A 16,501-nucleotide genomic window follows, 5' to 3' on the forward strand; every position below is an offset into this window, starting at 1 on the left:
AATTCTGTTTTCTACATAAAGCAAGGTGTTAAGAAATGAGTGAAAATGTTGACAAAGAATGGCTTAAAAATGATTAGGAATTTATATGTACCAAACATCAATAAAAATAGTGACTCTTAGTGGGATAGTAATGGGTTAAAAAAAAAAAAGTCTGCCACCTTAAAAAATGTCTTTACAAACTGATCAATGCATAGAGCAGACATTAAAATTAACCCCCCTAACCCTGCATCTATTTAAGGGTTTTCTTTCTTCTGGGAGTAAGGATCTAAAATCTCTTGTGCCAATTGTATTTGCTTAAATTTAAAGGATCCTACAAAATCTAATTCTGATGTTCAGTTAGCAGAAAAACACCCATCTTTGGTCTACCAACTAAATAAAATAATGCTGGGGAATATGGAAACAGCCACCCTTGATTAGAGTTGGCTTAAACTGCCAGAAAAGTATGCATTTATTACTTACAATCAGAATAAAAAACATTGGCTAAGGGCATCTTTTTACTGTGCTTCTGTGAATGTGTATAATCCACATGACTTTAAAGCCTCCATAGTTGGGCACTAATTATGCTTGATGAGTATACTCTCTCTCATCCTAAATGTCAGCAAATGAACCCCACGCGAATAAATAATGGGGATAACAGGTATCTAATGTCTTATTTCAGATAATTCTACCTAAAAATTTAAAGCCACTTTTAAAGTCTTAAAAAAAAGAGAAACCTAAATAAGCTTAAAATAAACTGCTTCTTATAAATGTAATACAGACATGCCAGGGAACACACAAGGCTAAAAGAATGTTAACTTTATTTATGAACATGTGATTTGTGTTTATACACATGCTAATAAACAAAAAGGAAGTAATTGTTTTCAAGAAATAAAACTTCATCTGAATTAGTTTAAATACTATATATAAAATGTACTTTATACAAAATGTGTTACATTAACTACTACAGTAACCAGGATAGTCGATCTGATTTGTGCTAGCATTTGGATACATAAAAATCAGTTTTAAACCAATCACCAGCAAAACAGAAACTTGGACAGTTTTTACAGCATTATGCTTAAAAAGAAAAAAAACCCCATATATCCAAAAGAGGGAAAAAACCCCAATACACTAAGACTTTTGATCTTTGAATCTCTATATTTAGTTTCATGAGAACTAAAGGCCATATACTCTAGAGAACAAGTCCAAAGTTCAGATAATCTATGTTGTATTTAAGATTCAATAATTCAAGGTTAGTGAAATGCCTCATACACAAAGATCAGTAGTATTTAAGAAGTATAAAGTGAAATAGCAAGCAATACCCTTGAGTTCTAAATGAAGCTTTCAGACATCTTGTATTGTGTACAATATCAAGCCTGAGCAGTAAAATGTTTAGAGATCCATCAAGTTTACAGAACCCCATTATGATAGACCTGTATTCTAAAACAGATGTTTCACCCCTCAACTTAGAAATGCTGCTAACCTTTTACTTTAGAGCTTCAAAGTCAAAATGGTGTCACACTTAAGGTTAATCTGTGATTACAAAAATTAAGATGTTACCCTGGTTAAGGGAAGTTACCTTTGATAAGCTATAGCTTCCAATAGTCTTAAGAATTAATCAATGTAGCATTTTAGTATCTTCTAAGAGGGAAATATTCCCATTTGGATATTTAAGTTGATTAGATAAAGGAGGGTCTTACAGTAACTCTGCAAACCATGTACTCAATTGTATAAAATCATCAAAAACACTGAGACATATTCATAGGGGGCCCCAATTTCGAGTTTCACTTTATAAGTACAGTTGTAAACAAAGAACAGGAGCTCAAAATTGCCAAATAAAGCAAGACTAAAGAATAAGGGTGCATAAATGGTTTCTGGAAAGCTCTTTTCTATCACGTGTTTGAACTTGGAGAAAGCATCAAACTTTAATAAGCTTTGCATGTTGCTAATGCATTTTTGAGAGCCATCAATCAGGCAGAAAAAAAAAAAACTAACAAAAACTAAGTGATACAACGTGAAAATGGCAAAATATACACTCCAAACATTTTTTATTGCAAGAAACAAAAAGCACACAACAGCCTGTACATACATACAAAATACTAACTATAGACAGACAGATGTAGAACATGTCATCATGTTCATTAGTGTAAAACCTAAACGATCTAAAAAGGATCATACATTAACTGTACAACACAGTGTCATACAGGGAAAATGCTATCATATTTAATATGAAACAGTGTTATGGGCACAAATTACCCATTTCTACAAAATAAGTGTGCAATTTATGCCATAAATATCCATATTGAACTGAGCTGTCATCAAAATACATTTTATTTACAATATGTACTATGATCAGTTGGATATTAAGGTCTAAAATGATTTACTTCACTGCTACATTATAAAGATAAAAGCAATGTGTAGAAAAAGGGTGAGATTGTGTTTTTACATACTGCTTTTGTAGTTGCCATCACTGGTTCAGTTCGACTTCTAAAAAACAAAACAAAAACAACAAAAACTAACATTAGCTATTTATGAACTTTTGTGCTAATGAATCTTACATCTTCAATCACACATTCCTAAAAACATAATTTCCCTTTGGTACAAAAATTTTAAAAGTCAATTTTTGAATGACTGAAGTGCTATGATTAACCTTTACTACCTTTGAACACCTTAAGATACATTTGTGATTTCCCAAACAATTCCATACCAGAGAATTCTAAAGTAAGTATCTGCTGCCACTTACAATAAATGTTTTCTGAAAGGTAGTGCGGCTGAAAACTGAATTATATTTCTCTCCACTTGCTGAATAAGTCCAAATGTAAATTTTCACCCACCAGATTTTCTTAAAGGAAGAGCACTGTTGTCAACGTTCACAATTTAAACCCCTGAGAAACTGCTATGCTCTGAAAATAATTTTCAAATCCAGAAAGAAAGGATGATAGCTATTTTCATTTTTAAAATTAATTGAAAAGAATTCTAACTCCCAGATTTTGAATTGGACTATTTGATGTTTAAAAGAACCCACAGGCTCAGTGCCTATAGCTCAAGCAGCTAAGGCACCAGCCACATACACCAGAGCTGGCAGGTTCAAATCTAACCCGGGCCTGCCAAACAATGACAACTACAACCAAAAAATAACCAGGAGTTGTGGTGGACGCCTGTAGTCCCAGCTACTTGGGAGGCTGAGGCAAGAGAATTGCTTAAGCCCAGGATTTGGAGGTTGCTCTGAGCTGTGATGCCACGGCCTCACAAGGTGACAGCTTGAGGCTCTGTCTCAAAAAAAAAAACAAACCCACAAATTAAACTTGAAAAGAAACTTCTTTAAGTCCACACGTGAATGGCAGCAGGGTTCAGTTATTAAATACAGCCTTTAAATGCTTAGTTTTAGGCCTAAGTTATTCATATCTTAACTATAGAAAAATGTAAGACAGCATCTAAAGGAGTTTCTAGGTCTGTGCATGATTTAGAAGCCCAAATATTAAAAGAAAAAAAAAAAAGCTTTCATTTTCTAGTATTTGCTCAACAAACTCAGAGGCATTTTGTGAAACCAATTTATTACAAATAAAATCCTATTATGTGAACTGGCATGCAATTCTGTGTAAGAGGTAACTTATTTTGCCATGTACTTGATTTCTTTCCTCAAGAGTTTCTGAATATAATTGTACATGAAACCAGCACATTGTACCCCTTTGATTGCACTAATGTACACAGCTATGATTTAATAAAAAAATAATTTATTTAAAAAAAAGTTTCTGAATATAAAAAAACTACAGAAACCGAATGCTTACTATTTAAACAAAAAGGACTTGATAAAGTGTCATTTTACACTACATTGTAGGAATTCCCTTCTTATAATTTGCAATTCTTAGAATCATTTAAAAAAAAAGCACATGCCACTAGATTCACCAAAAATTTACAGATAAAGGATTCAGTTTTTTAATGTTGTTACTATACAGAATATATTACACAAAAGGACCGCCAAATGTTAAGATATGGAAACAACAAATTAATAAGAAAAAATTTTAGAATGAACTCGTGCCAATGAGTATAAAGCTCCAAGAAATAACTTTATTTTAATTCCATTCCAAGAACACACTGCATTTCTCAGGACTGGCAAATTCCAGAAACTTTTTTGATCTAAAGCAGAATAAAATTTGCCAACATTTCAAACAAAGCTACCTAATTTATATTCTTTTCTTTCTTTTTTTTTTAAAGACAGGGTCTCACTGTTGCCCAGAGTGGAGTGCAATCATGGCTCCCTATAACCTCAAACTCCTGGGCTCAAATACTTCTATCTCAGCCTCCTGAATAGTTGGAACCATAGTGTGCCACCACACACAACTAATTTTTAATTTTAATTTAGTAGAAATAGACTTTCTTTATGTTGCCCAGGTTGGTCCTGAAGTACTACTTTAAGCTATTTCCACGCCTTGGCCTCCCAGAGCACTGGGATTACATGTGTAAGGCACTGCACATGGTCAAAGCTACCTGGTTTCTAAGTGGAAATCACTACTCTTTAAATAGCCTAAGTTACTGCCCTTTTCACACATCAGAGTTCTATTTTCATTAATAAAATTATAACAAAGCAGTGAAAGTTAAAGATATAGTTTTTTTTTTTTTTTTTGAGACAGAGTCTCACTTTGTTGCCCTTGATAGAGTGGTGTGGCATCATAGCTCACAGCAACTTCAAACTCTTGGGTTCAAGTGAACTTCTTGCCTCAGCCTCCCAAGTAGCTGGGACTACAGGTGTCTGCCACAGTGTCTAGCTGTTTTTAGAAATGGGGTCTCTCTCTGGCTTGGGCTGGCCTCAAGTAATCTACCTCCTTGGCCTCCCAGAGTATTAGGATTACAAACATGAGCCATTGTGCCTGGCCTTCTTTATTTTTGAGTAATCTGAGATATAACACACAACTGGTATAAAGCAGTAAGCAGAGTCGAACCTAAGCCTGATCCCAGTGTCTATGCAGGGGTGGAGAACCTCTGTCCTAAAATGTGGTCTTTTAACTGAATCTATATTTTACAGAACAATTTTGTCTTCTATAATCCCCCTAGATTGACAGGTACATTAGAACATTAGTAAGTCATAAGAGCTGAACTGACATCTGCTATGCTCATGATTTAGTTCTAACTTCCCCTGACTGATACCAGTACCACACAGGCTGATAGATGAGTTTACAGAGGTCTTGTACACCAGTCTGTTAATCAACTTTTTTTTTTTGTTTTTGCAGTTTTTGGCTGGGGCTGGGTTTGAACCCACCACCTCTGGTATATGGGGCTGGCACCCCACTTCTTTGAGCCACAGGCTCTGCCCTGTTAACCATTTTTTAACAATGGTGTTTCTGTTTGAAGTGTAATTTATGAATAGCTGCACATCTTGGCAGTATTTTTTTTTTTTTTTTTTTTGCAGTTTTTGGCTGGGGCTGGGTCTGAACCCGCCACCTCCACACATGGGGCCTACCCCTTTGAGCCACAGACGCCGCCCTCTTGGCAGTATTTTTAACATCTACTTAACAGCCTATCATGTCAAAGATGGCCAAGAGAATGCTGAAGAACAAAACAGATTTTTAATGAAGATTGGGAATTACAATATTATCTTGTTTCCACTAAAGATAAAGAGCTGCACTACCAACATTAAATAAATTCAATGCTCAATCAGAGTTTTAACATGCATAGGGACCACAAATACTTTAGAGGGAGAGGTGTAAAAGGCTGTGTTGAAAAGATGAAAAGCAAAAACAAAGACAATTCTTTCAAGCAGCAATAAGACCTAGAAATAATGCCACTGAAACAATTTAAAAAGCAACTTATATACTTAGGGGGGAAAGGGAAGCTATTCAATGACGTAGAAATTATGAAAGAATGTGTTGTTAAATTTGTAGGATACTTAGACCTTGATGATATTTCAAAGTACAAACAACTGCCTTTTGCCAAGAACCATGACTAACTGGCAGCATGAATTGGCCTTCAACATAACAGAACTTCATGCAAAAATCACTTCAGTGAATTAACGGATACCACTGACTCAGCTCAGGTTTTATACTTCATAGGGATCCTGACAGAAGATTTTCTTTGTTGTGAAAAGTTACTTGCTTTGGGCACTCTTGCAAACAGAACATAGGGAATAGTTGTCTTCAACAACTTTCCCAACAAATGTTGTGAAGTTGGACTGAATTTGGGTAAGTGAGTTTATGTACAGATAGTATATCTTCCCTGACAAGAAAACATGAAGGTTTACTGCAGATAAAATAGTATTAACAGATCCAGATGTTTTTATTTCTTTTCCTTGTATCTTGCATCAACAAAATCTCTGTGCTAAAGTTACTATTTTAAGTGACACTTTGCAACAAGTTGTAAGTATTGTTAACTACATTCATGCAAATGCAACAAGGCAACATCAGTTTCATAACAGGCTAAAGTTGAATGAGGTATTCAGAGCGGATTTTCTGTATCTTAAGAACAGTTGGTTATCACAGGGATAGGTGTTAACAAAATTTTTTTTTTTTTTTTTTTTTGTAGAGGCAGAGTCTCACTTTATCGCCCTCGGTAGAGGGCCGTGGCGTCACACAGCTCACAGCAACCTCCAACTCCTGGGCTTAGGCGATTCTCTTACCTCAGCCTCCCGAGTAGCTGGGACTATAGGCCTCTGCCACAACACCCGGCTATTTTTTTTTTTTTGTTGTTGCAGTTTGGCCAGGGCTGGGCTTGAACCCACCACCCTCGGTATATGGGGCCAGCGCCCTACTCACTGAGCCACAGGCGCCATTTTATCTTTGTGAGAATAGACAGTTAAATTTTATGACGAACAGAATCAGCAATGAAGATTATTGGAAGATTTCTATAGAAATGCAGTGTTTTTGTGTGATACCATATCAAATCAAAACAACCTACTTCTTTGCAAGGTAACACTAAGTCAAGGCAAAAAATTCAAGCATTTCAAAAAACACTATGCTTTTTCAAAACAATTCTTCAGGCTGGCTGCGGTGGCTCGTGTCTTAATCCTAACACTCTGGTAGGCCGAGGAGAGTGGATCCATTGAGCTCAAGAGTTTGAGACCAGCCTGAGCAAGAGGGAGACCCCTACTCTAATAAAAACAGAAAAACTGGGCGGCGTCTGTGGCTCAGTGAGTAGGGCACCTGCCCCATATACTGAGGGTGGTGAGTTCAATCCTGGCCCCGGCCAAACTGCAACAAAAATAGCTAGGCGTTGTGGCAGGCACCTGTAGTCCCAGCTACTCATGAGGCTGAGGCACGAGAATCACCTAAGCCCAAGAGCGGGAGGTTGCAGTGAGCTGTGATATCACAGCACTCTATGGAGGGCGACAGAGTGAGACTCTGTCTCTAAAAAAATAAATAAATAAATAAATAGGGTGGTGCCTGTGGCTCAAAGGAGTAGGGCACTGGCCCCATATGCGGGAGGTGGCAGGTTCAAACCCAGCCCCGGCCAAAAACCGCAAAAATAAATAAATAAATAATAAAATAAAATAAAAGCTTCATTAAAAATAAATAAACAAATGAATAAAAATAAAACAGAAAAACTAGCCAGGAGTCATACTAGGCACCTGTAATCTTGAGCTACTTGGAAGGCTGAGGCAAGAGGACTGTTTAAGGCCTAAGAGTCTGAGGTTGCTGTGAGCTAAGCTGATGCCATGGCACTCTACCCAGGGCAACAGACTGAGAAACTGGCTCAAAAACAAAAACAAACAGAAAACCCCAAAAATTCTTCAAAAGGAAATTCTGGATGAACACTTTCCCTAGTTGGCAAAAGTCACTGATAAGCAGAATGATAAATGAGAATCATTTGAAGAGCATGCAGCTGTTAAAGACCTATTACTACGAGAATACAATGAAAGGTTCACTGACTTTGAGAATCATGACATCATATTCAAGTTAGCATTTCACCCATACCTACTTCATATCACCAAGACACCTAAAGAACTACAGATGCAATTGAATGAAAAATTTTCACTAGATGGCATTGTAAAGTTATTGTTTGATGGCAAAAAAGCTCTAATTGGTTCGGCGCACATAGCACAGTGGTTACGGCACCACCACACACACGGAGGGTGGTGGGTTTGAACCCGGCCAGGGGCAGCTAAACAACAATGGCAACTGCCAACAAAAAATAGCCAGCCATTGTGGCAGGCGCCTGTAGCCTCAGCTACATGGGAGGCTGAAGTAAGAGAATCACTTAAGTCCAAGAGTTTGAGGTTCCTGTGAGCTGTGACGCCATAGTACTCTACCAAGGGCAACAGCTTGAGACTCCGTCTCAAACAAACAAACAAAAAAAGGCTCGGAGCTCGGACTGAAATATACAAAAATGCAGTAAATACACATACCTTTGACAACGAGGAAAAATACTTTCTTGCTTTTTAGTCACCTATTGTTGTCAACCTACATTCTCCTACCTAATCCAAATCAAGATACCCTTCAGCCCACAAACAACTGATACTCATCTAGAGGATCAACTAAAACTGTGCCACCAAATATTCAAATGCAAAAAAAGAGGGAACAAATATTCAAATGCTTCACAACAAAAAGCAGATATAACAAGGTCATTAAATTTTAAAATTAACAGTTTCCAATTTTGAAAACAAATACATAGTAGTTAAAATTTTTACAAAATAATGTACATTTTTAAGTATATCAAATTGAAGTTTCTTTCTTTCTTTTGAGACAAAGTTTCAAGCTGTTGCCCTGGGTAGAATGCCGAGGAATCATAGCTCACAGCAACCTCCAAATCTTGGGCTCAAGAGATCCTCTTATCTTAGTTTTTCTATTTTTAGTAAAGATGTGTGTCTCACTTTTTGCTCAGGCTGGTCTTGAACTCAAGAACTCAAGCAATCCACCTCCCACAGTGCTAGCATCACAAGCCTGAGCCACCACACCCGGCCAAATTGAAGTTCCTTAAATGTGCCTTATTTGATTAAATCCTTCCAATATGAAAAAGTTCCCCATCTGTCTATGCTCATAAATCCTATGTAACTCCACAGCCTCACAATCAAAGCTCCTTTGATAAAAAAGCGAATGTTGACCCTTTTCTGAATATTCTTGAAGTACAAGAGATTTCACAAATACTTACATAACATATGTCTTGCTTGTAGATTTAACACCTCCAATGGGAATTCTTCTAACAATTACAGATGAATTCTTAGGAATTAGAGCGTTATCATCAGTATATTCTGTAAATAAAAATATAGTCGGATTTCTATTTGGAGATTAAAGTATCCAAGAATGAGAAAACTTCAACCAATATAAACTTTATGGGAAATGAACTTAAAGATAGAAATATTAACAAGCACATGTTCCTTGCATCTAAATAATGTCAGAACAAAAAATCCAAAGCCACATGATTCTCTTGTGAGGACACCAGTGTGAATAGGTTCTTAGATCTAGCACCTCCACTTCTGTGGAACTCCAAATCTCAGTAAGATTTAGTGTATTTAACCAGAAATGCTGAACATGTTAACTATGAGAAAAAGCTATTATTTAGAATGAAGACATTCTATTTTTCCTAGACCCTAAACATGAATTGAGTATTATGATCCCTGCCCCTCATGAACCTTATTGGGGAAATCAATAAAAATTGAATTATGCTAGGTTATAAATAAAAAGGATTTTCTAACAAAGAATTAATGGTGGAATGCAACTTTGGGTAGAATGTTGATTCGAAGAAAGCCCCTCTGAGGAACTTACATAGGATACTTTAAGATTGAAAAGGAGAGCGGGGAGGAGTGAATGGATAAGGAATATTTCAGGCAGAAGAGAAAAGCATGTGAAGAAATGACTCAAAAAGGCCCAATGAGCTGAAGAAAATGAAAGAATAATGATATGAAATATGACTAGAAAGGTATAGGTCACATACTGATTTATATTTTGTTTCTAATTCTAAGTACAAAAGGAAGTCATTGAAGGATTTTAAACAAAGTGATGATAAGATATATATTAAAGAAAAATAGGTTACTCTGGCATCTACGGGGAGAATGAACTGTAGGTGAACAAGAGTAGAAATGGTGACTTAAGAAAGAAGCTGCTAAATAATTCAGGTAGAGATAATGACAGCTTTTTTTGTGTTAGGATGTGTCAGAGAAAAATGGAGACAAGAATGGTTTCAGGAAGAATTGACAAAGCTTGCTGATGGACTGAATATTGGGAAGATGAAGCAGGTGGAATCAGGTCAGAAGGAATTCCTGGATTCCTGTCTTTAGCCACTAGATAAACAGTGATGTCACTTTCTGAGACGACCAAGAGGGAAGATGAATGGATCCTATTTTTCTACTCTTTGGGCTATTATTATTTACAGTACTCTGGACGAATGAAATTAAGAAATTAAACCTTAAGTATGGTAAAAAGATCTGCTAAGAAAATAATTTAGAAAAAGAAACTCACTACAAGATGCAAAAACATATTCATCTCCTTTAATCATATAACCAGACATCAGGGTGCACTCTTAATATTTTTACTTTCTTAAATTATTTAGCAGAGTGTTTGACTACTTCTGTTCTTCCAATTTTTTGAATCTTATGAGCTTTATCATTTTTAGTCATATTGCTATCAGTATTTTCCTGCTTTAAACTAAACTGCTCAGGCTAGAGTTTTTTTCAGTATGTTTAAGTAGTAAACTATATTTCACAGGCATTCAACCAGAATGATGTAATTTCTCAGATTTAGGTATGCCAGTATAAGACTATAATCACTGTCTTGGGTAGTTCGTGATAATCCCAAATTCCAAGCAAGTTCTGAGTCAGAAAAATTGGGAACAGCAGAGATGGGAGATGTTCAAAAAGTTAAATCCAGAAACAAAACAGTGTCAAACACCTGACAGGAAGTTTCTGAATATCTAATAACTCTCAAATGTACTCACAATAGCTTTTGAAGACAGCCTTTTTTTTTTGAGACCAAGTTTCACTATGTCGCTTTTGGTAGAGTGCCGTGGCATCACAGCTCATAGCAACCTCAAACTCTTGGACTTAAATGAGTCTCTTGCCTCAGCCTCCCAAGTAGCTGGGACTACAGGCGCACGCCACAACATCCAGCTATTTTCTGTTGCATTTGTCATTATTGTTTAGCTGGCCCAGGCCTGGCGGGAGCGCCGTAACCACTGTACTAGGGGCGCCTTAACGGACAGCTTATTATTTTATCAAACTAAAGTCAGGTACCCAATGCTCCTCAAACAGCTGTTCTGACTTTTTAGCTATTTTTTTTTTTTTCTTTTGTAGAGACAGAGTCTCACTTTACTGCCCTCGGTAGAGTCCTGTGGCATCACACGGCTCACAGCAACTTCCAGCTCTTGGGCTTATGTGATTCTCTTGCCTCAGCCTCCAGAGCAGCTGGGACTACAGGCACCGGGCACAACGCCCGGCTATTTTTTTGTTGCAGTTTGGCCGGGGCTGGGTTTGAACCCACCACCCTCGGTATATGGGGTGGGCTCCCTACTCACTGAGTCACAGGCGCCGCCCTGTTCTGACTTTTTAAAACCCGAATTACAATGACTTCCTATCTCCTAAAAATTATCTTCACACTTAAAATAGTCTATTAGCTTCCAAAGATCCTTTCTCCTTTCCAGTTTAGTTTTTGACCCTCAAACCAGAAGGCATGGATGAAATATAAACAAGATAAGGGTGACTCAGTGGGTAGGGCGCCAGTTCCATATACTGAGGGTGGCGGTTGTTCAAACCTGGCCCCGGCCAAATTACAACAAAAAAATAGCCAGACATTGTGGCGGGCGCCTATGGTCCTAGCTACACGGGAGGCTGAGGCAAGAGAATCGCTTATGCCCAGGAGTTGGAGGTTGCTGTGAGATGGCACTCTACCAAGGGCGATAAAGTGAGACTCTTAATCTCTACAAAAAAAAAAAAAAAAAAAAACATAAATCTGAGAAATGGAAAAAGTCTTCTAAAAATATTTCATACTCAGCTTCCAAATCTCTCACACTAAGTTCGAATAAAGGTTGTTTTGTTGTTTTTCATGGGTCAGTGCGCAGAAAAGTATTAAAGTGTTTCACATAACAAAATATAGCTCAGAAACAAACAAGCAGGATTCTCAAATCTACAATAAATATAATTCTGATCCAAGTATTTTAGTATCATCAAGAGTACCATCAAGATTTAAGGGTCCTAAACACAGATTCCCAAAGCTATAAGGAGAGTTTTATATTACCATTATATATTAGATCATTTAAATATTAATTCAAAAATAAACGAATTATCAGCATTCTCTCTTAGGCAATCGCCTACAAAACTGTATGTTACAACCATGTCACACCTTAAGCCAAATTAAATTCAATAAATAGTGCTAAAATCAAGTGGCATTCTACTCAATGCCTGTGACACAGGATACTATTTCCCATACAAGTACTTAAGTAGCAACCCTCTGCTCTACTACTACTACTAACCTTTTCTCCCCTAATCTGAAAGTGACATAGAATACTATAAATTTTCTTCCTCACAGATCACTTTTCTTAACCCTTTTCCTTAGAAATCTAACTATGTTTTCTCCAATAAAGGGCAGTTCACACAAACATAAAAACAACGTCTGCTGGGCAAAGCACTTCCCCCAGGGCTTGGCTTATGTATTACATATTTCCTGGAGTACAAAAATAAAATAACACAGGCTCACAAAACTCCTTATGGATAAGATTCTTTCAGCTATAACATACTCTATTCTAACAAACTGTGTTCAACTGTTAGGTTAAAAGGATGGATAAAGCCTAGCCCCAAATGAATCAATCATGCCATACTCTGATAAAATATGAAACTTGTAAGTATACAATGACTAAAATTACCTCAATATCATTTAATTTCATTTACATGGTCTTTCATTCAGAAGCATTCATTAAAATGTCAAGATGGCCTGAAGTTCTCACAAATCCATCTGTTCTGTGAAATGTGACTATTATAGGATGCTGTTGGTGGACGATTACAATTAGCAAAGGGTATAACACTTGTTTTAAAAAAGGAAGGGAAGAAGACAGTATTTAACATATTATGCCAGCAAAGTTCTTCCCTAATAAGAATATTTTTGAGTCAAAATATGCCAGCACTGCCTGCCATTCCTTAACCTAACAGAATTATGTCTGTGTGGTAAATGGAAACTGGTCTTCTACACTACAAGATTTACTCCATTTAATGAACTACAGGCTAGAATGGGAGCTTTCTCATTTCAATCAAAAAAATCCATGTCACACCTTAAGCCAAATTAAGTGATAAAAAAAATCCTAGCTTCATTAAAACTTTACTTCTCCTCCTCCCATTGACAACTCTCACAAGACTGATTTTCTGAAACTACACATCAGCAATACTGTTCTGAGAAAAGGAAACCAAAACAAGTTCAGAGACAGAAAAGACAGGTTGTCACATTTCTTTACTGTTAAATTCCCAATATAAAATACTTTTAAAAGGGAGGAAAAAAACTTAAAGATGGAGGGGATGGGGAATCTGCAGCCTTGGAGCCACATAGGGCTTTCTGGATCCTTGAGTTCCACCTTACGACCGCACACAAATTTTACTGAACAAATCATTTTTAAAAAGGGATTTGTCCTAAGGGACCACGTTTGGGGATCTGGAGGGCCACATGTGGCCTTGAAGCTGCAGATTCCCCCCATTAGCTAATCTGTACTCTGGTAGCAGTCATATTTTTCAGTATCCTTGTATTTATGAAGTCATATAAAGTCCAGCAATTACTATTTTAAAAAAGAAAAATCAGGGGGCGGCGCCTGTGGCTCAAAGGGGTAGGGCGCCTGTGGCTCAAAGGGGTAGGGCGCTGGCCCCATATGCTGGAGGTGGCAGGTTCAAACCCAGCCCCGGCCAGAAACTGCAAAAAAAAAAAAAAAGAAAAAAGAAAAATCAGTATCTCCGATCTTTACCAAATTGCTAAATTTTAAGAGTAACGTGATGAACTAATTACTGCATTACTAATTAATTACTGTAACACTAATTCTGGAATTTACACACAAGAGTGGTCAGATCAGAACATTTTAAGTTTCAAAAACAATTCCAACACTGATTAAATCCTCAAAAATATTGAGGTACAGATCTCTTCTCCACAACACAGCCAACTCTAAACAAATAAATGGGGGAGGGAGGAAAGAGAGGACATACAATTTCCCATTAAACTCCAAAACGTTGTTAGGTTATAAAATTAGGGAAGTATCTCTACCGTTGCTTTAACATATAAGAATCCTCGCTCTCCTCCGCGCCTGATGAAAACAAGTTAAAGATGCCACAAGGCAAGAACCCAAAGAACCTGTACAGCAGCCCCCCTCCTCTCTTTTCATTTAAAAAAACATCGTGAATAATCAAGACTTCCATGCTTTGGGATTAGCGTGTTACAGATGACTCAAATATACAGAAACCAAACAAGCCAGTTAAACTCCAAATCCGGATGCAGCAATCCTTGGCTATCAATGAAAAGTTGTATCAGAAGTATCAGAATCAACAGTCCCATAAAAGACATAATGGCGGTTAGTATTCTGCCAGCACCGTACAACTAGTATCTGTCTTCCACCAGCGAATAGGCGGAGCCCCTGTGGCTCTTACCTTCTTTCGTCTGCGCGTTGGTGATCTGCAGGTCGCAGTCGGCAGCTTTCAGCTTCTCTCTCCCCATAATCTGCTTCTTTAAGTCGCAGAGGGAGATGTGGAGCCCATCAAAGGTGACGGTATCATAGTTGAGTTTAGAGGAAAATTTATAATGCACACAGGACATGGTGCCAAAGGATTCCTAAGGTTCAGCGAGGAGACGTGGACACTCTCAATATATGTATATTTATAAACTTAAGAGCAAAATATGTACACACACAAAACACTCAAAGACACTGAAGGACCCTAAGGCCTCAGATTAAATACCCCCCAACCACAAGCAGGGGTTCGTAAGAACAATAATCCGGAACCCCCCAGATACTCAGAATCACTTCATGTGGGAGGAGGAGGACAAGGACGGGGAAGTGGGGAAATCGAGAATCCGCCAACGGGCACAATGTCACCCGGCTGGGTCCCCCTCGCTCATGCTAAGGGCCAGCAGGAGACGGGGGACAGGCGGTGCAGTCAGTAGCGGTCAGTCCACACGTTAAGAGTCCGATTGACCCCACGGGGTCAGGGGTCCATAGCGCGGCCGCACCTCCCAGTTGGTCTCTTTTTCCGTGGATTGGGGTGACCCAGGCCCCGGGAGAAGGTTGAGGGGAGAGGGCCTAGGCCCGGAGTCCACGAGCGGCCTCTCGCCTCCTCCTGGCTTCCGGACGACCGGCGTCAGCTTCCCCAGGCCCAGGCCCCCACCACACACAAACCCCTTTCGCCTGCTCCCCGGAGGCCGCGAGCGACCCCGCGGCCTAGGCCGAAAACGCGCGGTCGGCGGAGGAGAGGCCTTTCCGCAGGCCGCACTCGGCTCCGGCTCCGCCTCCCCCCCGCCGCCGCCGCCGCCGCCGCCGCCTCAGACACAAAGCCGGTACTAGGCCTCACTAGGCCTCGAAGCACTTCCTCACCACCCCGGGCCCCAGCCAGCGGCCGGGTGGCTTTGGCGGACCCCGGGGACACCGCCGAGGATCCCTGACGTTTCCTCTCGCCGGATCCTCCGCGCTTCTCTCGCCTTTCGCTCCCGTCGGCTTTAGGCCCAAGACCGCGAGAACACGCCCGGAAACCGCCGGGCAGCGGCAAGGGCTTCGCTGGCTCCCTTTTTGTTTTGCCCCCCTGCCGCTCTGGGGCCCTCACCAGGCGTCGGCGACACCTCCAGGCCAGGCACTATGGCGGACGCGGCCTGGCTTCGGGCGAGTGCCCCACTCCGGGGTCTCTTAAGCAGGGATTGCACGGGCGGCGCGCGCGGGGCGGGGCTGGCGTGCGCGGATAGGCGGGCCGAGGGGCGGAGCCGCTGGCGTCACAAAGCGCACCGGCCTGCTCACGTGACTTTATGCTTTGTGACTCCGGAGCGCGGAACCAGAACCAGGCTGGACAACGGAAGAAACCACCTACCTCAAAAGGGAGGGGGAAGCTGTAGCGTGAAGAAGACTGGCTCACAGGGCGATTCCGGGAGGGAGGCTGGTAGACCAGGCCCTGCCACGCTGGTTTCCAGTGCAAGAGGGGTGACGGACAAACTCCTTCTTCCCGGCTTGACCCTGTCAGTTTTTACGATCTCTGCAATTTAAGTAAGCATTATGGTCGCTAGGCAAGCACTCCCTAGCTTCCTCTTCAAACAAACTGGCAACTTTGAACTCTTCCTAAGTGGCAATTCCGGAGCAGTCGCTGCCTAGAACTGATGACAGCTCCCACCATCATACAGATTTATTTACCTCCTTTCTATGTGCTAGGCACAAGGCTGAACCGTTTAATAACATTGCAGGCTTTGGAGCCAAGTTTTTGAGTTGGATCCCTAGCTCTGGGGCTCTAGATTAACTCTGTTTATTTCCTTGGCTAAATGCCGTTAAAAGTAATACTTAGTTTCCTGGGTTGTTATGAATTAAGAGAATACAATTCCATAGTTTAAGACCATTCCCGGCAAGAGGTTCAAAGCACTGAAATAGATGTGGCTTAATAAAGTCAATT

The 16,501-nt window shown here is 39.6% G+C and overlaps 1 protein-coding gene across 2 annotated transcripts in view; it reads right to left on the bottom strand.

Moving 5' to 3' along the window:
* The window catches only part of RBBP6 (RB binding protein 6, ubiquitin ligase), a 39,002-nt gene extending 23,229 nt beyond the window's left edge, over window positions 1-15,773 (bottom strand). For both annotated transcript variants that reach the window (XM_053555299.1, XM_053555298.1), the window contains exons 1-3: window positions 14,510-15,773; window positions 9,055-9,154; window positions 2,427-2,463 (exon numbers count right to left, since the gene is read on the bottom strand). In XM_053555299.1, the coding sequence (XP_053411274.1) occupies window positions 2,427-2,463; window positions 9,055-9,154; window positions 14,510-14,675 (303 nt within the window). In that variant the 5' untranslated portion in view covers window positions 14,676-15,773. The remainder of the gene's footprint in view (window positions 1-2,426; window positions 2,464-9,054; window positions 9,155-14,509) is intronic.
* Window positions 15,774-16,501: the final 728 nt, after the last annotated feature.

Source organism: Nycticebus coucang, chromosome 12, assembly GCF_027406575.1.
Source record: "Nycticebus coucang isolate mNycCou1 chromosome 12, mNycCou1.pri, whole genome shotgun sequence".
Classification (NCBI taxonomy): Eukaryota; Metazoa; Chordata; class Mammalia; order Primates; family Lorisidae; genus Nycticebus; species Nycticebus coucang.